We start from the raw sequence: 27037 nt of genomic DNA on the forward strand, positions 1-27037 counted from the left end.
AAAAAATGGGACCTATGTTTCTTTGGGTCTGGCTTACTTCACTTAATATTTTTTCCAAGTCTTCCTATTTCCTAACAAATAGAGCAGTGTCATTCTTTCTGATGGAGGCATAGAATTCATATATCTATATTGCAATAACTAGTATATGTGTAGGACAAGCAGAAAAGGCCAAAAGCTATGTACGTATGACCATATAAGATGATGTTAAGTGAAATGAACCTCAAGATAGGGACACAAGAGGTTGTATCTTTGTTGCTGTTGTTTTTAATGCATATATAATGTACTGTGTGATTTTTTTTTGTTGCTTTTGTATGTTCTTCTGCCATGGTATAACCCCTGTTTTCATTGTATTTGATTGAGGTGCCCTGCATCTTGTTTATACTTTTTTCTAATTTCGTGAGGGGAAGGGAAATAACAAAAAGCTGAAATAAGGATATAGGCTGACCCATTGTTAACAATGAGATATACAAGACACTATGTTGAAAATGAACTTTACAACTTGGGGCGGGGGTGGGGGGTAGGGAGAAAGAGGGTGGGGGAGAGAGGAGTTAGGGAGGTCAGGAGGAAAGGGATGATAGGGGACAAACAAAGTAGGAGGTAACAATGCTCGATACAAAATGTACTTATTACCTTACTCATGTAACTGTAACCCCTCTGTACAGTATCTTTGCAATAAAAAACATATACTAGCCGGGCACCAGTGGCTCACGCCTATAATCCTAGCTACACAGGGAGCTGAGATCTGAGGATCACGGTTCAAAGCCAGCCCAGGCAGGAAAGTCTGTGAGACTCTTATCTCCAATAAACCACTGGAAAACCAGAAGAAGTGCTGTAGCTCAAGCAGTAGAGCACTCGCCTTGAGCTGAAGAGCACAGGGACAGCGCCCAAGCCCAGAGTTCAAGCTCCACGACCAAAATATATATTTTTTAAATCCATTTTTTCTTCAAATGTACCCTGATAGCTATCATGAAAATTTTGTCTCATTTAATTATATAGTTAATTAAACACGTTAGCTTGTTGTCACTATGACAAAGAACTGAGCAAAATAACGTGAAAGAGGAAGAAGTTATTCTGGCTCAGTGCCACAGGTTCTCATCTATTGTGGTGGGGAGGGTGCGGCAGAGCAGGGCAGCTCACATCAGTGTGGCCAGGAAGCAGAGAGAGAATGCCTATGCTTGCAGGTTTCTTCCCTCTTCCTCTTTTATTCCATAGGATAGGGACCTTCAGCCTAAGGTGCTGAATGTGGTGCCCCCCACATTCAGGGGGGTTCTTTCCTCTTTAATCTTCTTTGGAGATGTTCTCACAGACATGCTTTACTAATCTTGTAGATGCTTATCAATCCAATCAGGTTGACAATCAAGATGCAGCTGGTTTTCTTTGGTCCTAGATTCCTGACACACAAACCCCACCATCCCAGGGGCACACAGATGCTCTGACTCTTGGTATTAGAAAGTCTGACTCCTGGTATTACAAAGTCACACCATGAATAGAAATACCAGGAAGGCCGGGCGCCTGTGGCTCATCCCTGTAATCCTAGCTACTCAGGAGGCTGAGATCTGAGGATCATGGTTCAAAGCCAGCCTGGGCAAGGAAAGTCCGTGAGACTCTTATCTCCAATAAACCACTAGAAAACTGGAAGTTGTGCTGTGGCTCAAGCGGTAGAGCGCTCGCCTTGAGCTGAACTGCTGAGGAATAGCGCCCAAGCCCAGAGTTCAAACCCCCATGACCGACCAAAAAAAAAAAAAAAAAAAAAGAAAGAAGGAAGGAAGGAAAAAAAAAAAAGAAAGAAATACCAGGAAGCTCTGAACCACCTGACTACAGCAAGTCATGTCCAGGCCTTGGTGTCTGGCTACTCCACCAGTCTATTTTCTCTGTCCAGTAACTACAGAACTTGAAGAATGGTCCATTTGTCTAAATTTAAATTAAGGCTTAGCTCATCTGTGACAGGTGATGATGCTTCTCAACGCAATCAAATTGAGAACTGTGATTAACTGTCTTAACAATAAGACATGAATCGGATGGAATAAGAAGTAAAATTTATCAAGCACTTGCTATCTGGCAGGGTCTGTATTGCTCCACACTTTTTCATTTAATCCACCCAATAGACTTAGAATGTAAGAACTGCTTGCCAATTTTAAAGAAAATTGAGGCTTCAGTGGTATATAACAAGTCCAAGGTCACAAAGCAAATAAGAGGCAATGGGAAAGAGGTAATTTTGGTTTCAATGATTTTGAGACAATATATAATACTATTGCCTTCATCATAAGTAATAGTCACAAGTTGTGTTTCTGATGGGACTACAAAAAACTGAAAAGAAAAAAATATCAAAATACAGTACATGACACAAGCCTTCTTAAAACTGAATTGACATCTACCTTTAAGATGCAGAACGCCGTGTAATAAACTACTAAAAAAGAATGTACTTTTTATAGACAAAAAAAATATATGTGTGTATACCTTTGATTTCCACAGCTAGTAATTGCAATTGGCATGATTTACTCCACAGGAGCCCTGGCCAATCTCCAACCCTTGCAATACTTACCTCAGTGAGACACCACAAAATTGCCTGTTCCCACACGCAGAGTCTAGACCTACTCAACTGAGATTTGTTCCTATACTTTAGCAACCAGTCAAAAACTTGCAAAGTAGAGACAGAACACAGGTCTTTCATCAAATCGCATTGAATCTAATAATATTCACCCATCTCTAAACAAAGCTTAGCCTCTGACCCACTCACTTTTGTATCAGATCTCTCCTTGTTAAGCATCTTCCTGAGATCCCCAATGTTAAGCTACCTTTCTACTCCAATTCCTTATCACCTATTCTAGCCTGTCCTTGTTATTTGCTACACTAACCCAATCCACGTTCTATCAATCTAGATGCTCTGGTACTTACAATATCATCCTTTCTTATAATATTAAAGAGAAATCATGAACTTGGCAAAGTACCACCAGACACAAGTAGAAATTCAAGGTTTTGTATTCCTTATAAATCAACATGCACAGGGCTGGGAAGGTGGCTCAGTGGTAGAGTGCTTGCATGCATGAAGCCCTGGGTTCGATTCCTCAGCACCACATAAGCAGAAAAAGCAGGAAGTGGCGCTGTGGCTCAAGTGGTAGGGCACTAGTCTTGAGCTGAAGAGCTGAAGGACAGCACCCAGACCCAGAGTTCAGGCCCCACAACTGACAAAAAAAAATCAATATGCACTAGCCAGGTGCCTGTGGCTCATGCCTATAATCCTAGCTACTCTGAGGAAGCCAGCCCAAGCAGGCAAGTCTGTAAGACTTGCCAATTAACTGCCAGAAAACCAGAAGTGGCACTGTGGCTCAAAGTGGTAGAGCACTAACCTTGAGTGAAAAAGCTCAGAGACAACATCCAGGCCCTGAGTTCAAGTCCCACAACTGACACACACACACAAAAAAATCAACATGCACATCCTACTCAGAAAACTGACTCAGAAACTATGTTTTTGTCCATAAACACTAAAGTATTTTCCAATGTCATCTCCTATCATCTATTATTTACACAGCAACTAGGGTAATAGAGACTTCCTTTAGAGTAGCTTGGTATCTCAGATGCCAGCAGAATATAAACTGCCCCTCGAAATATGTAAAAGGACCACACTAATGTCACTCCACTTGTTTTTTGTTTGTGGTGCTAGAAATTGAACCCAAGACTTCACACGTGGTAGACAATTGCTTTAATCCTAAGCGACCCTCCAGTCCATTTCCATGGAAAACAAATGTGGGAATAGCTGTCACAAATGCCTGAACTTCAGCAAGCAAACATGTCTACTTAGTTAGAATCCCAGTCGACAGAGATGATTCTGATCAGAAGTATCTGGTTCATAACACTAACTTATATGCCTGTATCCTGGTTACAAATAAGAGTCCGGAAGTTTGAATTAGGGAGATGAAACTCATAACACATACCAAACACAGCGAGGTTTTAGAAGTAAGAAGGCAGTCATAAATGACTGGCCTCCTTTGTACTTCCATATTTGCACAGCTATCATCTACTCTTCAGATAGCAGCTGTAGTAACTCTGTCCAGTGGAAGTCCAATCATGCCATTCCTCTGCCAAGTTTCCCGATCCACTTGCTAAGAAGGCCAAATCAATGACCCTTGTAAGAGGCTGCATTGCCCCACACAAGTCCCACATCTCTCTTACCTGGTCTTCCATCACTTTTCCCTTGTGTGCTACAGCTACAGACTTCTTATTGTCCCTCTGCTTGGAACATCCTCCCTCAAAGCACCAATGACTACTACACTTCATTCAAGTAGCCACTCAGTTTCCCCAAAGCTTCTCTGATCACACTATCTCAAAGTACATATCTCCATCATTCTCATTCTAACATCCTGCTTTGCTTTTCTTCATGAGTTCTAACTAATATATATCTCTACCCCCACTAACACTAGACAATCAATTCCAAATTCCCTGAGAACAAAAACTTTGCACTGGAGCCGGGCACCTGTGGCTCATGCCTGTAATCCTAGCTATTCAGGAGGCTGAGACCTGAGGATCTCAGTTCAAAGCCAGTCCATGGAGGAAAGTTCGTGAGACTCCTATCTCCAATTAACCACCAGGAACCCGGAAGTGGCACTGTGGCTCAAGTGGTAGAGCACTAGCCTTGAAATGAAGAGCTCAGGGACAGTGCCCAGCCCCAGAGTTCATGCCCCCCCAACTGACAAAAAAAAAACTTTGCATTGTTCACTAATGTGCATCTTCAACAGCCCATTACAAAACAGATGCTCAATAAATATTAATACAGATAATTTACTCAATGTTTCACAGAAATTTTCATTTTCACTCAAATTTATTTTCTAAAAAGAGCAGACTATACTTGGCTGATTAAGAGAGTCATAACTACAACCACCAAACAAGTATGAGGCCCCGAGTTCAAGCTCCCAGGGACCAAAGAGGAGTACACACCATAAATTAATCATCTGAAAATATGTGATCCTATAATACTCATACAAGAAGTAAAAAACTTTCTAATAAGCCTGGCATTTGTACAATACTTTTTTTTCTTTTTTTTGGCCAGTCCTGGGGCTTGACCTCAAGGCCTAAGCACCATCCCTGAGCTGCTTTTGCTCAAGGCTAGCATTCTACCACTTGAGCCACAGAGCCACTTTTGGCTTTTTCTGTTTATGTGGTACTGAGGAATCAAACCCAGAGCTTCATGCATGCTGGGCACGCACTCTACTAAGCCACATTCCCAGGCCAAAAAAATACATGTTCTTTTAAAAGCTTATAGATCTAAGACTGGGGGCTTTGCCTTTTTACTGACAATGGTATACCACTCAACAGATGTATCTTCTTCTCCTTTTTCTGTCATCTTTTTTTAATTGAGGTAAAATTCACATTACTAAAGACCATCATTTTAACCATTTTAGAGTATACACTGACCAGGTGAGGCCAAACTTTTGAATAGGATCATTGACTGCTGGGTTAAAGAGACTGAAGGGACAAAGCAGTAAGAACGACTCACACCTTTCACAATAACCAAAGTAATGGATGTTGGCTCATGTCAACACGAAGTAGCAGTGGAATTAAAGTTGCCATACCGTGAAGGAGTGGCTGACAGGTTTGTTGTGCAAACTTTTATGTGCACAGGATAAAAAAGAGAAGAATTAAGGATGACTCCAAGTTTTAGATATGAGTACTTCAAGACCGGAGCTTCCATTTATTGAGTTGGAAAAGACTAATGAGGAAAAGGAATTGGAGATGTGGGGGAACAGACATTTGGTTTGGGGCATGTTACACTTGAGATGACCATTAAACATTTAACCAGGGATGTCCGCAGGCAGTTGAGATACTGAAGTCTGGAAGTCAAGAATGATATCCGGACTAGACAAAAACATATGGATGCCATCATTAAATTAGGGGGTAATAAAAGTACTAGTACAAACACAGAAACTACTTCTTCCAAATGTCTGTTGCCATTTTAATAAACATATGGTGTGTACTCCAAAATAGATTCTTTTTCTTCCTCTACCTTAAATCTTATATATACATCAAATAGACTTGTATAAAAAATAAACACAGCATGCAAGTCCAGGAGTGAAAAACAAAACAATAAAGAGAAACTAGTATCATCTCTAAACATAGACCTGGAGCAAAATGAACAACAGGGACATGGAATTCAGGGGTACAATGCTTGCCCAACAAGGACAAGGTCCTGGGCTCCATTCTCAGGACAATAACAATAACAAAAAGATCAGATGACAACCTTAAAACTCCTTTCATTCCTTCGGCTCCCATGAAAAGACTTCAACAACAGAGAAACAGGTGTTAAGTGATAATGGTAAAAATAAGTATAGAGTAAAATGTTCCAATCTGAAACCAGTTGAAAATGACAGCTTCCCATCAGGAGAGTTTCCAGACAATTTAAGTTTACCTCTGTGGCAAATATCTTTCAGTTTGAACCATTATTGATTTTTCTCCCTACTTTAACATCTTGCTTAGGCTCAGCCTTAACAATATCTTTAGCAGAATAGGCCAAAACCATGTGATAATCTCAAGATCACATATGGTGCCACTGTTTCTACATAAAAGTTTCACTCTGCAATTTATTCTGTCAATTTCATCTTTCTCTTTTGTTATTTTTACCTGTACTGAAAAGCTTCCCAGTGGCAGGCACTCTACTAAGTAGAAATCTGAATTTTCCCACTTTCAAAGCAAAAAGTAAGCCAGGTATTATAGTGCACACCTGTTATAACAGCACTTTAAGAGACTGAGGCAGAAGGATCATGAGTTAGAAGCCAGCCTGGGATACATAGTAAGACCTTGACTAGAAAAAAGCAAAAAAGTACCTAGGGGTAGTGGTACATGCCTAGTGATCTCAGCACTTAGAAGGCAGAGAGATAAGGAGGACAGCAAGTTTGAGGCCAGTTTGGGCTATCTAAGAAGACTGTCTCAAAAAATAGTAATAGTAATAATAATTATCTTGTTAGTTATGTAGGACAATATCCTTACTCTTGGGAGCTAGAAAGTATTTTCAGGGCCCGGTTCCAGTGGCTCATGCCTGTAATCCTAGCTACTCAAGAGGGCTGAGATCTGAAGATAGTGGCTTAAAGCCAGCCAAGGCAGGAAAAGTCCATGAGACTCTTTATCTCCAATAAACTACTCAGAAAACTGGAAGTGTCACTATGGCTCAAGTGTCAGTATTAGGCTTGAGCTGAAAAGCTGAGGGACAATGCCCAGGCCCAGAGTTCAAGCCACGACTGACAAAAATAAAGTATTTTCAGGGTACAACTTACTAACAAATAGGTCAGGAAAAACATGAATATATACTAGAGTAGTAAAACAAATGACAAAAAAAAAATCATAATTTATGTAAAAATAAATACAAGTGCTAATTGTACTATTTTACAGTTCTAGCCATCCAAATAGTACAAAAAATTTTAAGATAAAAATTTAAGGGACAATGGAAGAAACACAGCCTCTTCAACCGCTGGTGCTGGGAAAACTGGGCAGCCACATGCAGAAAACTAAAAGTGGACCCCAGCCTATCACCATGCACCAACATCAACTCAAAATGGATTAAAGACCTTAACATTAAACCTGAATCTCTGAAACTACTGCAGGACAGAGTAGGAGAGACACTTGAACTAATAGGCACAGGAAGGAACTTCCTGAACAGAGTCCCAGGGTCACAACAAGTTAGAGAGAGACTCGACAAATGGGACTACCTTAAAATAAAAAGCTTCTGCACAGCTAAATCTATCGCAACTAAGCTAGAAAGACAACCAACTAATTGGGAAAAAATATTTACCAGCAATATATCAGACAAGGGGTTAACATCCTGTATATACAGGGAACTCAAGAAACTAATCCCTCCCAAACCTAACAAACCAATTACTAAATGGGCAAGGGAACTAAAGAGGGACTTCTCAAATGAAGAAATAAAAATGGCAAAGAAACACATGAGGAAATGTTCATCATCCCTGGTGGTGAAGGAAATGCAAATAAAGACAACCCTGAGATACCACCTTACCCCAGTCAGAATGTCCCACATCCACAAATCAGCCAACGACAAATGCTGGAGGGGATGTGGAGAAAGAGGAACCCTATTACACTGCTGGTGGGAATGTACACTTATACAACCACTTTGGAAAGCAGTCTGGAGGGTCCTTAGAAAGCTAAAGATTGACCTCCCTTACGACCCAGTCATACCACTTCTAGGCATCTACCCTGAACAACAGGAACCAATATACAAGGACACGTGCACCTCCATGTTTATTGCAGCACTGTTCGCAATAGCTAGGATATGGAAACAACCTAGGTGCCCCACCACAGATGAATGGATCCAAAAATTGTGGTATCTATACACAATGGAATATTATGCAGCCATTAGAAATGACAAAATAATGGCATTTGCAGGGAAATGGATGGAGCTAGAAGGAATCATGTTGAGCGAGGTAAGCCAAGAACGAAGAGACAAACGGTACATGGTCTCCCTCATAAGTGGATGCTAAATCCAAAAGGTTAGGTGATACGACAAAACTAACAGGACTTAAGAAACAAAGAACTCCCGCTCATCTGGTTGAACCACTACTAAATATCCTCATGCTGCTGATCACAAATATGGTATATAACATGTGAACGCTGTTATATATTACAGACTGTGGTAGACAATTTGCTCCAGGGAAGTTAGAATGAACTTGTGACTTTGAAATTATGTAATCATTTAATCACAATCAAAAAAAAAAAAAAGAACCTCGGGGAAGGGAGGGAGGGAGGGGATGGTAGGGGGAAAACAATGGAGGGGGTAACAATGTTCAAGAGGAAGGGTACTCATAACCTCACTCATGTAACTGTAACCCTCTGTATAGTAGCTTTACAATAAAAAAAAAAAATTTAAGGGAAAGTGAAGAATATCAAACAAATGCTTATTTGTAAAACTGGTAGGAAAAAATTAGAATGATCAACACAATGGAGAAAACAGGTTATCTTAATTCAAAAAAAAAAAGTTTTTAAGCTGAGGGAAAGGCCAGGCACACACTTGTAACCCTAGCACTTAGGAGGCTGCAGCAGGAAGAGTCACAAGTAAAAGCCTAAGCTACACAGTAAGACTGCTGTAAAAACAAAAAAGCACTTGAGTGTGGCACTGTGGGAACAGCTCAATGGCAAAGCAATTCTCTGACATGTGTTATGCCCTAAGTTTAATCCCTAGCACCACAAATGTGCACACACAGATTTGCACACAGATTTACACATACATGTATCTATGCAAGTATAAATATATCTATGTGTGCATTTTGCATTTACATAAACATCTATGTATTTGTACTTATACATATGTATATGCGTTTGGATTTATATACATATGTAAATTTATGAGCATGATTATGTGTGTATATGTAAATCTATGTGTGTGTATACATAATATGTGTGTGCTTAAATCTGTGTGATCTATATATAGATATAGATATACTATATCAAATGTCCTAAGAACAGTGCCTGGCATAGTGGAAGTACCCCATGCTAACAACTATTATTTTCCATATTTCACAGGAGGCAGCATCTTACTTCCATGGAACCCTTCTAGTAAAGAAAAGCTTCCCGTCTTATCCCTTCACTCTAAAACTCAGAAACATCTGCTCGAATCTAAGTCAGATACCATAAGATGAACCTTTCATTAACACCAATGGGAAAGGGACAGTATAGCCCTCTGATGGTGGGTCATTACGATGATATGATATGGGTGTTAGTAGATAAAGTTTCTTCTTATCTACATCCAAAATAAAGTTGATTCTAGTCTTAAAAATGACAGAAGAAAATCTGCAAAAATGTTTTGGCCTTACAAATCTTTTTTTTTTTTTTTTTTGCGGGGGGGTCCAGTCGTGGGGCCTGAACTCTGGGCCTGGGCGCTGTCCCTCAGCTCTTCAGCTCAAGGCTAGCGCTCTACCACTTGAGCCATAGCACCCCTTCTGGCTTTTTTCTTTTTGCTTATGTGGTGCTGGGGAATCGAACCCAGGGCCTCAGGCATGCAAGGCAAGCACTCTACCACTGAGCCACCTTCCCAGCCCCTTGGCCTTACAAATCTTATTTACAGAAAAACTCAATTAAAATAAAAGAAAGGATGTATGAAGAATAAGCTAAGGCTGGCACATTTCCATTTCTCAAAAAAATTACTTTTACTCATTTCCAACAGAGTTTTCACTTCTATAGTATCAATATTGGGTACCCGAAGCATAAAAGTGTATTTCCTTTCTACTTAAATCAACTGCACCTCAAATGTCATACTAGTGAAGAAGGCTTATGTTTGACAGTTATTCTCATGCTGATCTCAAAGCACCAAGTACCACCCACAAAGCCTCACCTATATATAATCAACAGTAGCCATCCAGGATCCATTAGGTCTATATTCAGCAGGACTTAAGTGTCTTCAATGCACTCAGATAAGCTGCTTCCACAAACAAGCTTCAAACAAGCTGGTATCCATTTCTTCACTGGAAACCAGTCAAACCATTTCTAGAAGCCAGTATCTCCGCTTCCCAGTTACAAGTGAAAGTTCAAGATAGGGGGCCATGCCAAGATAAAAAGCACATTTCAACACACCCACAGTTTCAAATAAGCTAGACTGTAAAAAACAAAAAGAATAAGGTCACTGGCTCAGAAATGAAACTAAGTAGCTCTTTCATACATTGCAAACTAAATCTATCATATAGAACACAAAACATGAATGATTTAATTCTATTGAATGTATTAAATTTCTACCACTCATAAAACACGATATAAAAACCCAAAGATGGAACTATGTACATATTTTAGCTTTTACTTCTCGCTGATCTGAAACGCTATTAAGACAATTTCAAACAAACACAGACACAAACACAGGTGTGAGCCACATAAGGCACTATAACTTAACTGCCTACATGGCGCTCTCACTTGTACACAAAAGGAGAAATAGGAAAGAGTAATGGAGGAATTGAAATTGGTCAAAATACCTTATATGCATGGGTGGAAATATCAAATGAAACTCCTTTGTACCATTATTCTACATTAATAAAAAGGTAAAATAATTTTTAAAAATTAAAACGAAGAAAAAAAGCTCCAGTCACCACTCCACTATTGTCTATTTACCCTTCCCCACACACACCTGCTCATTACCTCTTGGTTAAGAATCACTGCCCTGGCCGGGAGTTGGTGGCTGACACCTGTAATCTTAGCTACTCAGGAGGCTGAGATCTGAGAATTGTGGTTCAAAGCCAGCCCAGACAGGAAAGTCTGTGAGACTCTTATCTCCAATAAACCACTCAGAAAACCAGAAGTGGCACTGTGGCTCAAGAGGTAGAGCACTTGCCTTGAGTTGAAGAGCTGAGGGACAACGCTCAGGCCCAGAGTTCAAGCCCCACGACCAACAACAACAACAACAAAAGAATCGCTGCCCTAGAGCTTGCTGTATACCCCCACCCACTACATGCTCTTCCAAGAGACCCTGGAATTAACAGGAGATTCCTGCTATCATTTGGGTAAAAGTATACTTTAGAGGGTAGCAGAAAAATTAGTTTACAACCTTAAAACAAACATGAAGTTCTGGTTTCAGAAGCAATTTCTAAGCATAAAGGATTGCCAGGCTCCAAAACTGTCCTCTCAACTCTACTGGATTAAAACACCCACTCTTATTATTACACATTTCAGATTCTGATAATAATACACTGGACTGCCAGGTGCCAGTGGCTCATGCCAGTAATCCTAGCTACTCAGGAGGCTGAAATCAGAGGATAGTGGTTCAAAGCCAGTCGGAGGGAAAAAAGGTCCATGAGACTCTTATCTCCAATTAACCACCAGAAAACCAGAAGTAGCACTGTGGCTTTAAGTGGTAAAGTGTTCACCTTGAGCTGAAGAGCTCAGGGACAGTGCCCAGGCCTAGAGTTCAAGCCCCACAACTGACAAAATCATCATCATCTTCATCATCATCACTGGATTGATGGGGAAGGTCACTTTCTGATTACAAAAACACTTTTTGTAAGCCAAGCACTAGTGGCTCACACCTGTAATCCTAGCTACTCAGGAGGCTGAGATCTGAGGATCACAGTTTGAAGGCAGCCCAGGCAGAAAAGTCCATGAGACTCTTACCTCAATAAACTACTCAGAAAAAGCTTGAAGTGGTGCTGTGGCTCAAGTGGTAGAGAGCAAGCCTTAAGCAAAGAAGTTCAAAGATAGCACCAAGGTCCTGGGTTCAAGCCCCAGGACTGCGCCTCCCTCCCAAAAAAAGGAACACTTTAATTTTAACAAAAATTGTAACTTTTAGTTTCATATAAGAAGTTACTTCCATACACAGTGATGGCCAGTACTTGAAGGCCTACTTCAAAAGAGTACAAATTCTATGAATGAAAATGGATATATAACATGCATTCAAAAGTCCAGTCCAAACTAGGCACTGGTGGCTCACGCCTGTAATCCTAGCTACTAAGGAGGCTGAGATCTGAGGATCACGGTTCAAAGCCAGCTGGACAGGAAAGTTCGTGAGACCCTTATCTTCAATAAACTACCAGAAAACTGGAAGTGAAGCTATGGCTCAAGTGGTTGAGAGCTTACCTTGAGCTGAAGAGCACAGGGGCAGCGCCCAAGCCCAAAGTTCAAGCCCCATGACCGACCAAAAAAAAAAAAAAGTGCAGTCCATTTATACTGATAAATGTACTTAGCAACCCTGTGGATTTAATAAAGTCATTTATTATCTAGATATATGCTAGGCATTATGCTAAATTCTAAAACAGAGACTAAGTATAAAGTCACTTCCTTCTGAAACTCCCATTATAGTAAAGATACTGATCATGAAATTCACCATAAAGCAACTTCAAGTCAAAAGCAATGACATCTATAAAACAGAAAAAAAAAAAAAACCAGCAAAAATAAGATTAACATGGTTTCGTTTTATTTTACTTATAAATATTGTATCTAAGCTGGGCTCCAGTCACTCTGACTGCAATCCTAGCTACTCAGAAGACTGAGATCTGAGGATCACAGTATGAAACAAGCCAGGGCAGGAAAGTATATGAGACACTTATCTCCTATTAACCACCAAAAAAAAAAAAACCCACAGAAGTGAATCTGTGGCTCAAGTGGTAAAGTACTACATGTAAACAAAAATGCTCAGGATAAGATCTCAAATCTGAGGCTCATCCCTGTAATCCTATAGCTATTCCGGAAGCTGAGATCAGAGGATCTGGGCTCAATGCTAGCCCAAGCAGGAAAGTCCTTGAGACTCTTATCTCCAATTACCATCAGAAAACTGGAAATGGCTCTGTAGCTCAAAGTGGTAGAGAGCTAGCCTTGAGTGGAAAAAGCTCAGTGATAGCACCCAGACCCTGATTTTAAGCCCCAGTACTGGCAAAAAAAGACAAAAGAAAAGCTGTGTCTTCTTTGAATGCACATTTCAACACATTATTTGCTAGAGGACACAAAACTGTACAAATAGTATGATGTAAATTCATGATAGGTATTTCAAAAAACTAAATGATTGCTATTAAGAAGGGATAAAAGTCAGATATGATAGTGCATGCCTGTAATTTTAGCACTCAGAAAGTGAGGCAAAAGAACTGCAAGTGTAAAACTAGCTTGGCTTATACAGAGAAACTATGATGGAAAAAAAATGGATAACACTTGGAAAAGGAATTACAGGCTTTCTTAAATTCCATTTTCTAATAGCTAATAATGATATTCTAGTATTTCAACTACTAAACATAGGATTTATCTGTATTTTGTAACTAAGAGGTTCTAAAGAAAAAGAAAATGTGCATATATAAACAATAGAGTCTTATTCTGCCATAAAGAAGACTGGAATTATGTGATTTTCAGGAAAATAGATGGAATTAGAGATTAACATGTTAAGCAAAGTAAGCCAGACTGAGAAAGACAAGTAATTGCATTCTCTCTCTCATTCAGAAACTAGACTTTAAAAAAATCAATAACTGAAGTATAAAAATACAGAAATTGTTTGGAGGCAAAAACCAGCAGGAAAAAGTTAAAGGAGAGGGCAAAGGGGAGTATGAACATGTTTTAAATATTCTGTACATATTTATGAAAATAGAGTAATGAGGGGGCTGGGAAGGTGGCTCAGTGGTAGAGCGCTTGCCTTAAATGCCTGAGGCCCTGGGTTCGATTCCTCAGCACCACATAAGCAAAAAGAAAATAGCCGGAAGTGGTGCTGTGGCTCAAGTGGTAGAGTGCTAGCCTTGAGCTGAAGAGCTGAGGAACAGCGCTCAGGCCCAGAGTTCAGGCCCCACGACCGGACTCAAAAAAAAAAAAAAAAAAGAAAGAAAGAAAAGAAAAGAGAGCAATGAACTTGTTAAACAATGTTTTAAAAGAAAATATAGCCGGGCGCTGGTGGCTCACGCCTGTAATCCTAGCTACTCAGGAGACTGAGATCTGAGGATCGCGGTTCAAAGCTAGCCCTGGCAGGAGAGACCGTGAGACTCCTATCTCCAATAAACCACCAGAAAACGGGAAGTGGCGCTGTAGCTCAAGTGGTAGAGCGCTCGCCTTGAGCTGAAGAGCTGAGGGACAGCGCCCAGGCCCAGAGTTCAAGCCCCATGACCGACAAAAAAAAAAAGAAAAGAAAAGAAAATATAGCACATGGGAAAGATAATAATGGGGAATTGTGTTTCCCAGATAACTAGCCACAAATTACTGAAGAGTTGTGAAGAATATTTCAAGAGTTCCCGAGTATGAGCATACAGGTCAGGTAAAATCCAAGCTCTGGTGGCCATGCCAACTCACATTCTTCTAGCTACACTCAAAATCTTAAGACATTTTCAACTTCAAAGACTACGGTCTTCAAAGTTTTATGAAACTACTATATTCTCCAATGTAAAAGCCTCTAAGATCTAAATTCAATACAAGTGAGCCCTCAATAAATTTTGTAAGCATCACATTAATCATTTGCTAAGTTTTACCAGTTTTCCTTCCATACCATTTCTTTTTTTAATATTTACTTCTACAATAACTTCTCTAAGACTCAATCACCCAATTCTCTAACTGGCTAATTTATTTTTTATTGTATCACATCTCAACTCCTCAATATTGAAACCAACCAACAATTCCATAGTATTCTACTGCATAGTTATCATGGCCTAGAACCAGATCATGAAAATCCTGCTTACCATGACTGTTCGTATTTCTGATTTTATATCATAGCCTAAATATGCCAGGCAAGGAAATCTACAAGCACTTTACTACAACTATATTGTCTCTCTTATCTCAAGAGGCCTTTCTTAACTGCCTGAGGTCCCTGCAGCATAGTGAATCTTTGTTTCACCTGCAACTACAATATGGAACTAGAACTATATATTCTATATCACCCTGTGCAAAAGAAGAGTATGGGGCTGGGAAGATTTGCCACTGCTATTGTTATTTCAGAAAGAGCAGACTTTTTAGAGTTGCTTGGAAGAATCATTGTCAGCCATTAAATAAATCTACTCCTCCTAAAATTAAGACCAACAAAAACAACAACAACAACAACAACAAATAACTGGCTCTTTACCAAGTTGTCACATGGCTGCCCTCTGTGAACATTTCTACAATTGGGGTCTGACCCAGTGATTTTGAGTTTGAGGCTCAGATTTGAAACCACAATGTTTCTCTATCCACAGTCTTTCCTGTTTACAATTTATCTATCCCAATTATTGTTCACATAGGTTTCTCACTGAAACTTTGTGTTGGCAATTATGCCAATAACTGCTGTTGCCTTGCTCCAACACTCTTCACACACACAAACTACACTGTTGGTACTTCACAGAGACTATATTTTAAATGAGGCCATTCCAAAAATATATCCCTGCATGAAGGCACTTGCCTGTTATCCCAGCTACTTGGAAGGCTGAGACAGGAGGATCATTTGTACCCACAAGTTTGAGACCAGCTGAAGCAACACGGTAAGAGTAAAAGCAAATGAGCAAATGTTTTTTAAATATCATAATGCAATATAATTAAAAGACCAGAGCTGAGGAGTATAGCTCAGTGGTAGAACATAAGGTCCCAGATTCCATTACCACCACCAAAAAAAAAAGTAAACAAAAACAATAACTCTAACTTTAATACAATTTTTTTAAAAAGCTGGAATACACAGGAACTGTAACAGAGCCATTTACGGCAAACTAAAAATAAAACAAACACGGAATCAGGAGCCTTTGCCATCTTTTACTGAGTTTCCTTAAGTATAGAAAAAGGCTTTCTTAATTTGCAGCTTACATTCCTATAGGTAATATTACAACTGGACATTTTAGGTATGCTGACTATCAATAATGTAGTGCAATAGTTTAAAACCAGAGTACTCATGACTCAGATCTAAGACATGGCTTTATCTGTTATTTCTTCACGGTTATTTATCAGTTTTCATGCTCCATTCTATCCTGCCCCACTCTAATCGGCAAGCACATGAATACAACTTCACCCCAGCTGTTCAGAGAGACTAAAACACCTCCAATATTGAACTCTATAAAGATAAAACATTAAAAAAAATTAAAAAAAAAAACATTAAAAAAAAAAGGCAAAACTACCTAGACTTGTATTTTCCCCATGGAAGAGTTGGCACTTAATTATTTGTACTTCACATGCAAGAATGATTATTTAGCATCCTCTTGGGGGAAAAAATTAGAAACTAATTAGAAGGTGGCATCCTAAAGTTTTTTTAAGAGACCCAAAGAACCTAACCAAAAAGTTGACAAAACTATTAAAATTAGATACAAAATGCAAATGCATAATTAGAATAAATTCAGAAAAATGATAAATTGCCATACCATTTCAATACATCCTAGAAAAATTAAAAACAGAAATAATAAAGTCCCCAAATCAAGTTTTTCTTATACTAAACCTCAAACATTTAAGCAAAGACTAAATTTAATATGCTTTCAGATGACAGCAAACAATACATTTTAGGAAAACTTCTACCTAAAATAGCCAAAATTTTAAGTCTACTTTCAGAGACTTGTTATACAGTAATATTCAAATGACAGAAAAATGTAACTCTTAAATATATTGCTCTATTTCATTTCCTTCATATCAAAAGCAGAGTTTCTGTTTATATCCCAAAAGAGAAAGGGCTAAATTAGTTTTTACTCTATGGCCCTCAACTCATTTTTTCTGTGGTTCTCATCCCAATAAAAAAGAAATGGCCTCTTATTTGCTCACTGAGATAGAGAGATGTGGTGAAATCATAACCCATCACTTTTTCTTAGAAATTTTCAAACTAGCCAGGCACCAGTGGCTCACACCTAGAATCCTACTCAGAAGGCTGAGATGTGAGGATCACAGTTCAAAGCCAGCTCAGGCAGAAAAGTCCCTGTGAGAGTCTTATCTCCAATGAACCAGTCAAAAACCAGAAGTGGTGCTGTGGCTCAAAGTGGTTGAGTCCTAGCCTTGAGCAAAAGAGCTCAGGGACAGACTTCAGGCCCTGAGTTCAAGCCCCACAACTGACAAAAAACACAATCTACAAACTGTTTCCCACAAGCTTATCTAAAACATGTGATGCTAGAATTCAAATTGTGGAATATTTGCATAGACTCTACTAGGTAAGCATCTCATCTCTGCAAATCTAAAATCTGAACTGTTTCTATTTCCAGATTAGAGAAATTCAACTTACAAAAACAAGGAGAGTGTGTGTGTGTGTGTGTGTGTGTGTGTGTGTGTGTGTGTGTGTGTGTGTGTGTGTGTGTCTAACAGACTGGGAGTGAAGCCCACTCAGTAGAATACCTGCCTAGCACATGTGAAAGCCCTACCACAAAAAAAAAAAAAAAAAAAAAAAAACCAAGAAAGAAAAAGAGTGAGTGAGCAAAACATAAAAAAATCACAAACACTACATTGGGCACCAGTAATCCTAGACACTCAGGAGGGGAGGCTGAGATCAGAGGATTGAGGTTTAATGCCAGCCCAGCCCAAGCAGGAAAGTCCATGTGACTCTTCTCTCCAATTAACCACCAAAAAACTGGAAGTGGAGCTGTGGAACTCAACTAATAAGAGCACCAGCCTTGAGAGAAAAAGCTAAGGGAGAGTACCCAGGCCCTAACTTTAAAAGAAAAACAAAAAAACAAAGAACAAAAAAACAAAACACAAACCTTGGACTTTGCAAACCCTCTGGCGTGGTTTGAACTTCTATTTCACCACTCAGCAGTAGATGATGCTGGAATAATTATCCCTTCAAGCTTCCATTTGCTCAACTGTAAAGTGCTGCCCTGTCTCTTAAGTGTTGAAAAGAGAAATTCCCAGGAACGGCTTCAGATATTTAACAGGCATCAGAAAAATGTCCTTTACACATATATCCCACACACTTAACCCCAGAATCTAGGAAAACTTCAGTGAGATCAACACCATACACCCTTGAAGGTATTAAGTTTTAGGTCTTACTAAAAGCACATTTGAAATAAGCAGTGCCTGCCATGGCCATGCCCCTCAACCCCTTCCAACAGAGGTCCCACACGTACACAGAGAAAATATTGTTCATGGAGGGGATATCTAGAAATGGGCCCTGTTAAGGTGACAGAGCTTTTACTGAACTTTTGAACTCTAATTAAAGAGATAGAGCCAGAGTTCCTTACAAAGACTTCTTTCCTTAATCTCAGAGACACTAACTTGTTGTTAGAAGTTAGAAAAAAAGTTTTAAGCTAAAACTTTAATAATTTCAACTCTTTCAGCCAAACTTCCAAAACACTTATTCCTATAGTGTATGGTACAAGCAGAGCACATATACCAAATTTCTTTCATACAAAAGTATATCATACTCCAGTATTTCATAGGTGACTATCAAACCAAAACATTATCTTATTACTACAACTATCTTTTGATTTCTCAAACACAGCAAGTAATTTCAAAAAGAAAGGTAAACACCATAACACTAGTATTTTTGCATTTAAAAAATAAACCCCGCAGGTCAATGATGGCTCATGTCTAAAATCCTATCTACTTAGGAGGCTGAGATCTGAATACTACAAGTGCAAAGCCAGCCCAGGCAGTCAAATCCGAGAGACTCTTATCTCTGGTTAGTTAACATGCAAAAAAGCCAGAAGTGAAAGTGTGGCTAAGGTGGTAGAATGCCAGCAATAAAGGAAGCCAGGCAAGACAGAAAGGCCAGGTGTTCAAGTCCCAACACCAGCTACTGGAAAGGAAGATCACTAGGGAGATGCTGGAGATGGAGCTCAGTGGTAGAGTGCTTGTCTATCATGTGCAAGACATTGAGTTTGAGTACTTAATTAGCTTGGGAACTTAGTCTTTTATTTAAAAAAAAAAGATAGAAAAAAGGAATGTAATATACACCATACAATTTTTTACCTTTATCTAATCAGTAAAGTTGCAAATAATATTTATAATTTATTAAATAATGAAGATATAAGGATAATTCTATCCAGACACTTGTTGAACTACAGAAATAGGTATTCCAGCCTTTTACAGAAACAATACAGATGTGCCATGTTAGAACAAACATTATTAGGAAATTTTGTTTCGTGACTCTAAACACTTTAATTCTTTCCAGCATCCTGTACCAAACATAGGTATGAAAACACTCAGTGAGGGCTGGGAAGGTGGCTCAGTGGTTAAAGCGCTTGCCTTGCACGCCTGAGGCCCTGGGTTCGATTCCTCAGCACCACATAAGCAAAAATAAAAAAGCCAGAAGTGGCGCTGTGGCTCAAGTGGTAGAGCGCTAGCCTTGAGCTGAAGAGCTGAGGGACAGTGCCCAGGCCCAGAGTTCAGGCCCTATGACCGGACAAAAAAAAAAAAAAGAAAGAAAACACTCAGTGACTGATGGATTGGAAAGGGAAAAGCAACTAACAGTTTATTAACCTGAAGGATTTATACTTTAAAGTTAAATCTGTATCTACACCATCTCCTAATCTTACATAAAAGATTCATTTATCTCACTTGCTAAAATCAATACATATTCAATTTGAATATACTCAAATATACATCTCGCAAACATCTTACGAACGACCAAAATTGTACAATAAAATTACAAATATGTCCATGTACTAAAAAATTACAAAGAAGGACTGGGGGCATGTCTCAAGTAGGAAAAGACCTGCCACAAGTCCAAGGTCCTGAGTTCAAAGTTCAGTACTAAATTTCTCCGTAAGGGTCTTATGTTTATTTTTTTTTCAGTCACCAGTTTGTTTTCAACCTCTAATAAAAAGCATTATTCATTAGTCATGTAAAGTGTCCCCCTACTTGTCTTTTATTACTTCGTGGAGAATAATAGGTCTAACTCCTGACTATAATCAGACAAAGTAAAAACAGCCAAACAAGTGTTGGAAGCCACAATTAGAACAGAAATACGAAAGTTACGTGAAAGGGTTCTTATAAAGAATCTCCAACCTTGATCACTTTAAAACTATGTAGTCTCAGCTTTGAGTCTAAAATGTGCATCTAACAAATGAACACTACAAACTACAACAAAAGTCTGCCTACACAAATACCAGCCGCAGACTAAGCAGAAACAGGATAGAAGTTATAAAGTCAAGAGAACAAAGGAATAAAACGGAACAATACAATACTTGAAATAATTAGGTATTTTCTCAATTATCAAATGAGGCTACAGATACTCATCCCAAGCGTTGGAGTCAATGCTTTAAGGATACTTTCAGGATGAGCACACTTTAAGGATTTCAAGTCTACTTCGGGACAAGTCAAAAGCTTACCTAAAATAAACCATCTTATACAGAGCAAAAGACTGTCATTGGAAATTAAAAATCATTGCCTTCAAAACTCGAGTCGCCCAGAAATGACACCCTAAGCCAAAGTACCTCCAATTTGAGGGCGGGGGTGGGGGGGAGAGGGAAGGGGGAGACGGGACACTGTTTTGACAATCCACGGGATTGCACCTGCAAGTTTTCTTAAACTCTGCCAAGTCGGGTCACTTCCACGGTCCGTCCTTCTGCTCCAAAGCGATTCAATCCAGCCAACAAGATCACGGAACACCCCGAGACAACTTGCCCTTCACCCCAGCAAACCCTATTGCCCTAGGCGACCAAAATGGTTTTCACTGATCACAGAACACACCCTCCTGAGCTCTCGCCCCCAACCAAATACTCCCCCAAAACACACTAGGGCACTCGGGCCACATGGGGCACCAAGGATCGGCGTGGGACCAGCGGACACTGACGGCCGCCCACTCCACCGGCGGCCCCCACCGCAGATGGGGGGGCTGGGGGGGGGGGGACACCGTCTGGATCGTCACGCTGGGTACCAAACAATACAACGAGCCGGGCCGCACACATCGCCAACTTCCCACGAGCCTGCGCGGAAGAGCGGACTCCCGGCATCGGCCACCCGGCCGAGGGGCTGCTGGGGGAGGAAGGTGAGGAGGGCGATCGAGGGCGGCGAGCAGCCGACAGCCCCGCGACAGCTGTCCGCGCCCTCCGGAAGGCTGCGGACGCCCGGCCTGGGCTTCCACGGACGACCCCGAGCTCCCCGACTTTGCTTCTCCCGTGCCGCCGGGCGGGGAAGTGGGGGGAGGTAAGGAGGAGGAGGGGAGGACCGGGGGAAAGGCCTCGCCGGAGGCTCGCTGCCGCCTCTGCCCGCCACCGCTGAGAACGCGGTCCCGGCGCGGGGGACAATAGCGAGCGGCGAGCGCGGCGCGCCCGAGTGGCGCCGCCGGCCGGCCGGGCTGACTGACTGACGCGCCCGCCGCGCGCCGCGCCTGGGCTCCGCTCGGCCCGGGCTCCGCTCCACCGCCGCGGTCCAGGGGATCCGCGGCGCCCCGGCGCTCGGGAGGTGGGGGGGAGAAGAGGGACGAGGAGGAGGTCTCGGTCGTGTCTCACCTCCCAGCCCCGCGGCCCACGACAGGAGCAGAATTAACACTCTCGGCAACACCATCTTCCGCCCGCCGCCGCCGCCTCCTCACGGGTTAACAGCAGCACATCGATCCGGAGGGAGAAGCTGGAAGGGGCTTGGTCCGGAGCCGCCGCGGGAAGCCGGGACCTCCCCCGGCAGGAGAAACGCCGAAGCACCTCCCTCTCGCTCCACTTCAGGGGCCGGCAACGCTCTCCAGCTCCACCAAAACAGGGACCTCCCTCCCCCCCTTCCTCCGTTTCCTTCCTCCCTTCCCCGTTTGCCTTCCCTCCCCCCTCCCGGCCTCTTCTCTTTCCCCCCCTCCCTCCCTGTCTTCCCCGCCGTGTCCCGGATCTCCGCCTCCTTCCTCATCACGTGATACACCCGCGCCCAATCCGCACGCGAAGCCGCGCCCCTACCTCCCCGCTCCTCCCCCTCCCCCAGGTGCCCCAGGGGCGCGCGCGTGCGCACAGTGTCCAATTCCCGGGCCGCTCGGCCGGCCGCTGCTTCCTGTCCGCCGGCGGAGAGCTGGGATTGGATTTAGGAGGCGGGGTTTGTGGGCGGGGTTTCTCCTAGCCCCACCCTCAGAGCGGGACGGCTTGTTCCCGGTGTGAAAGCTCTAGGGTGAGTCTTACAGGTGCTGAGGACTTCACCTAAGCTAAAATGGGAGTGAGAAGGTGAAGAGGGACTGTGTGCCACTCCTTTGCAAGAAACGGAGGTTTTGTTTCTTCTTTTTTTTCTGCCTCTCGTGACGCACCACGGCCACCATGTAAACAAAAGCAGTCCCCGCTAGCTTCAATTCTAAGCCGCGACAGCCACCAGTGGTGGGACATAACTGATAGATCCCTCCGGCTGCCACCAGAAAGAAAAGACATCAGGCTTAAGGGATACTTTTCTGACCTCTCCATGCAATTTAATGTCACAGACTAGGCCTTTGTAAAAGCCAGACAGTCTTTAATCTACAGACCAGAAAAATGACCCCAATACCATCACTCTGTGCCAACCCATGTGTACAGAAAACCTTCGCCTGTCTCTTCTCCAGTTCCTACAAAGCTCATGTTCATTTGCTCAGCAACTCACGTTGATTCTTTACATTCATGTTTCGTTTGCTAGAACTCATTGATGGTTTTTAATTAGGTTAGTCTTCGCCTATTTGGCATCTGCCCTGAACTAGCTTAAGGCACTACAAATATTATTACTAACAATAAATTCCTATATTTTGCTCTGTATATCTTACGCAACTTCATATCACTGACATGAGACAAAAGTATGCTTTTAACACAAAAAAAAATAAAAATAGTATGTCTTTAATTCTAGGTTTCAGAAACAGATTGTTGTAATTTTATTCCATATTTTAGACTCAAATTCCAAAACCATCATTATTAATAGTGCTCATTCATTTCTAATGAAATATATGGAATTAACAGAGGCAAGAATGCAGTGCTTTTTCTCTTTTAAAAAAATGAAATCTGGGGGCTGGGAAGGTGGCACAGTGGTAGAGTGCTTGCCTTGCATGCATGAGGCCCTGAGTTCAATTCCTCAGCACCACATAAGCAGAAAAAGACACAAGTGGCACTGTGGCTCAAGCAGTACAGCACTAGCCTTGAGCTGAAGAGCTAAGGGACAGTGCCAGGCCCAGAGTTCAGACCCCACAACCGACAAAAAAAAAAAAAATGCAATCTTAGGAAGTTTTCTGCAGACATTACTTGGATATCACATGATTTTTACTGTTCTACAGAGATGCTGTCAACTTCTAGGTATCTCATGGTTTTCGTGCTGTACAGTATTTTCTATAATTCTAGTAATTATGTGTTACACAGAATTTTACATGTAGGTTTTTATAACTAATCCAGTGGTGAAGCAGGGTGCTGGAGGTTTGTGTCTGTAAACTACCTACTCAGGAGGAGGAGATCTGAGGATCGAGATTCTAAGCCAGTACAGGCAGGAAAGTCTAAGAGACTCTATCTCCAACTAACCAGCAAAGCATGCAGGCTGCAGCCATGGCTCAAGGAGTAGAGCACACCAGCATGAGCAAAAAAGCAAAGCAAGAGATTGAGGTCCAGTTTGGGCACAACAAAAATGTCTTTCCTGGACAGGAGTGGTAGCTCAGTAATACAGTGTTTGCTTAGCATGTGTGGTACCCAGGGTTTGATTCTCAGCATCGGAAATAAATAAATAAACAAACAAACAAACAATTTCATCCCTTTTCTTTTTCTGGTGATAGGGATCAGACCTAGGACCTCAAACATCAACGTAAGCACTATAACACTGAGCTATACCTCTAGTCCCCATAATTCTTGAAGATAGGTACAAAAAACACATTGTAGGGATTTTAAAAACAGGACCTCACTATTTAACAAATATATAACCAACACATATCTATTGAACTTCAGTATTAAAATAGGCTTTATTCCACTAATTTATTCAAAAACTAGGAAAGCCCTTTCACATCCTAAAAATCTTGATGTCTAAAACATTGAAGGGCTGACCAAAAATAAACTCATTTACCTAGTCTTTTTTGTGGGGCTTAAACTCCTGGCCTGGGCACTGTCTTGGAGCTTTTTTGCCCAAGGATAGTGTTCTACCACTTTGAGCCACAGCTCTACTTCCAGTGATTAGTCTTCTCTCTTCCTCTTCCCTTGGTCTTACGGTTAACTTCATCAGCCTTTGAGAATGTCAAAAGAATCTTAAACTTTTCCCTCTCCATGTCTTTTGTCTCTCTTTCCTTTCTGCTTAGAAGTACTAACCTAGCCTGTATAGACTGCAACATGATAGCTCAAAAACCAAATTGTATTTGCAGATATGTTTGGCTTGACTTTCAATTAATTTTCTTAATTATTCATCAAGATAGTCAACATCTGGGAGTTTTCCTGGTACATCCAGGATAGCAATTTTTCTTGAAAACTTCAAGGGTCATAAAGACCTGGTTTCCTGCAATCAGCTGGCAGGAAGTGAGCAGAGACTGCCCTCTTTGGACTGGGCTTGTCTAATGTCACTCAGGCCCATAGAATCCCATTCCGTATTGGAATCTGTGACTTCCACTTTGTGTACTAGACCAAAAAGTCCTTGGAGTTCATTTTCCTATACTCCTGTGGCTCCAGTAATTTCAATTACATTGTAATTCAAAATCTCTTTTACTAGTATCCATCATTTGTAATGAATCATGTATTTGTTACTTTATAGAAACTCTCAGATTATCCAGAGACCAAAGACAGCATACATAAACAGCATTACACAGAATAACAATACATTCAAAAAGTTCTCCATAGGTTATAAACCTTTTATTGGCGGTTTCCCATTTCACTTACAAAACCATATAGCAAATCATTTATGCTAATGATTCCCCTTGCCTTTTTTCTTTGTCCTTTTACCAAAACAAAAACAAAAACAAAAAAAGTAGAAATTGAAATCAAGTAAGTTGATCTCCCTAAGCTTGTAAAATTAATAAATGACTGAACTAGGTTCTGATTCCAGATCTTATCTTCTTTCCTGCTGCAACACACTGCCTCTATGTGAGCATGCTTAATATTCTCTTCTATGCCCCCAAAGAACTACATTGTAAATATTCAATATATAGTTATGGAGGTTGTTATTAGAAGTATAAGCCAAATGGATCATAATTCTTACATTATGACTATTAACAATTACCAACTATACTTCCCAACAATGCAAGTGGTTATTATCTGACACTGTCCTAGATTAGTGTTTTGCAATGGAATGACCAATGGAATACCTGAATTGAAATCATTTAGGATGCTTATTGAAACTGCAGATTCCTGGGCTTTTTTCCAATTTCATTGAATCAGAATTCCTGGGGTGGAGCCCAGAAACAGACATTTTAGAAGGCTTCCCACCGAGTTAATGACACCAAAGTTTGACAACTGCTCTCATAATAAGGGATATTATGAAATAAAAGACTCAGTTGGGTATATCTGGTTGTTTGTTTATTTGATTCATTTGTTGTTGAAACATGGTACCACTATTTTGGCTACTCTGGCCTCAAACTCTTATCCTCCCAAAAATGTGGTTTAGTGGTAGAGTGCTTGCCTAGCATGCATGAAATCCTAAGGGGATTCAATTTCTCAGCACTACATATGCAAGAAAAGCCAGAAGTGGCACTGTGTCTCAAGTGGTAGAGTGCTAGGCTTGAGCCAGAGAAGCTCAGGGACAGTGTCCAGGCCCTGAGTCCAAGCCCCAGGACTGGAAAAAAATGAACTAAACTAAAATAAAGCTGCAGTCTATGGTGCCTGACTTTTGACTGAGTTGTTTTGGAAAGTCAGTGTCAACAAATAAACAGAAAAGAAAATGTATTTCCTTGATTATAAAATGCCCTTGATGGTTGGATGTACCATTGATTCAATAATAGCCTGTGAAAAATAGGACTTTCTAATTTTCCCAAAGTAAATATGTTTAGGCTTTCTATCAAGAAATTGGATTTGGAGGTGGGCTCAAGTAATAGAACACTTGCCTAGTAAGCCTGAAGCCCTACATTCAATCTCCTGTACCTTTGGGGAAAGAGATATTAATTGTATATGCCAAACTTTTGTAGGGGGGGGTTGTTTTTTTTTGTTTTTGTTTTGGTCTGAGACAGGGTGTAAATCACTATGTAGCCAAAGTTTGCTTTGAACTCTCAGGACTCTTGCTTCAGGTTCTTAAGTCCTGGGATTATGAGTGTGCACTACCACAACCAGCTACGTTATACATATTAAGTGAAAAACAATAAATAAAATTAAACTACCTGAATATTTAACGTGTGACAGAAGATTGATTTAGCATGAAAAAAGAAAGCCAGATTTTAGTAGCTCCTGACTCTACTCCTACCTACTACCCAGGAGGTACAGATCGGAGGATCAGGGCTGAAGGCCAGTCCAGACATAGATGAGATGAAAATAGGAAGAAGTATAAATAGGGAGAGTGTGGTCCAGGCCAATCTCCGCAAAAAGCCAAATCTTATCTTAAGAATAACTGGAAAAGGTCTAGAGGCATGGGTTAAGCATCGGAGTGCTCGGTGCAAAGCCCTGAATTTAAACCCTACTGATGCCAAAAACAAACATGGGAGAGACAGAACACAAATGCAATTTGAGATCAGGATGATATAGTCTTTGTCATAACTTGAAAGATAAATCTATCCACACATAGTGCTCAAAGGCACATGCTTAGATGAAATTGACTAAAAGCAAACACTTGAAGAATTTGGGGAGAGTAATGTCAACATTGGATGTAGAAGGTAAGTTCAGAAACTGTTTTAACTGTCTTTTGCTGAAGATTATTT

At 40.9% G+C, this 27037-nt stretch overlaps 1 protein-coding gene across 1 annotated transcript in view; it reads right to left on the minus strand.

The window, feature by feature from the left end:
• Window positions 1-22037, minus strand: part of Adam10 (ADAM metallopeptidase domain 10) — an 88483-nt gene extending 66446 nt beyond the window's left edge. Inside the window, exon 1 of the mRNA XM_042687536.1 lies at window positions 21756-22037. Within this exon, the coding sequence (XP_042543470.1) occupies window positions 21756-21810 (55 nt within the window). The 5' untranslated portion in view covers window positions 21811-22037. The remainder of the gene's footprint in view (window positions 1-21755) is intronic.
• Window positions 22038-27037: the final 5000 nt, after the last annotated feature.

The sequence above is a fragment of the Dipodomys spectabilis genome, unplaced genomic scaffold, assembly GCF_019054845.1.
Source record: "Dipodomys spectabilis isolate Male_0828 unplaced genomic scaffold, ASM1905484v1 ptg000108l, whole genome shotgun sequence".
Lineage (NCBI taxonomy): Eukaryota > Metazoa > Chordata > Mammalia > Rodentia > Heteromyidae > Dipodomys > Dipodomys spectabilis.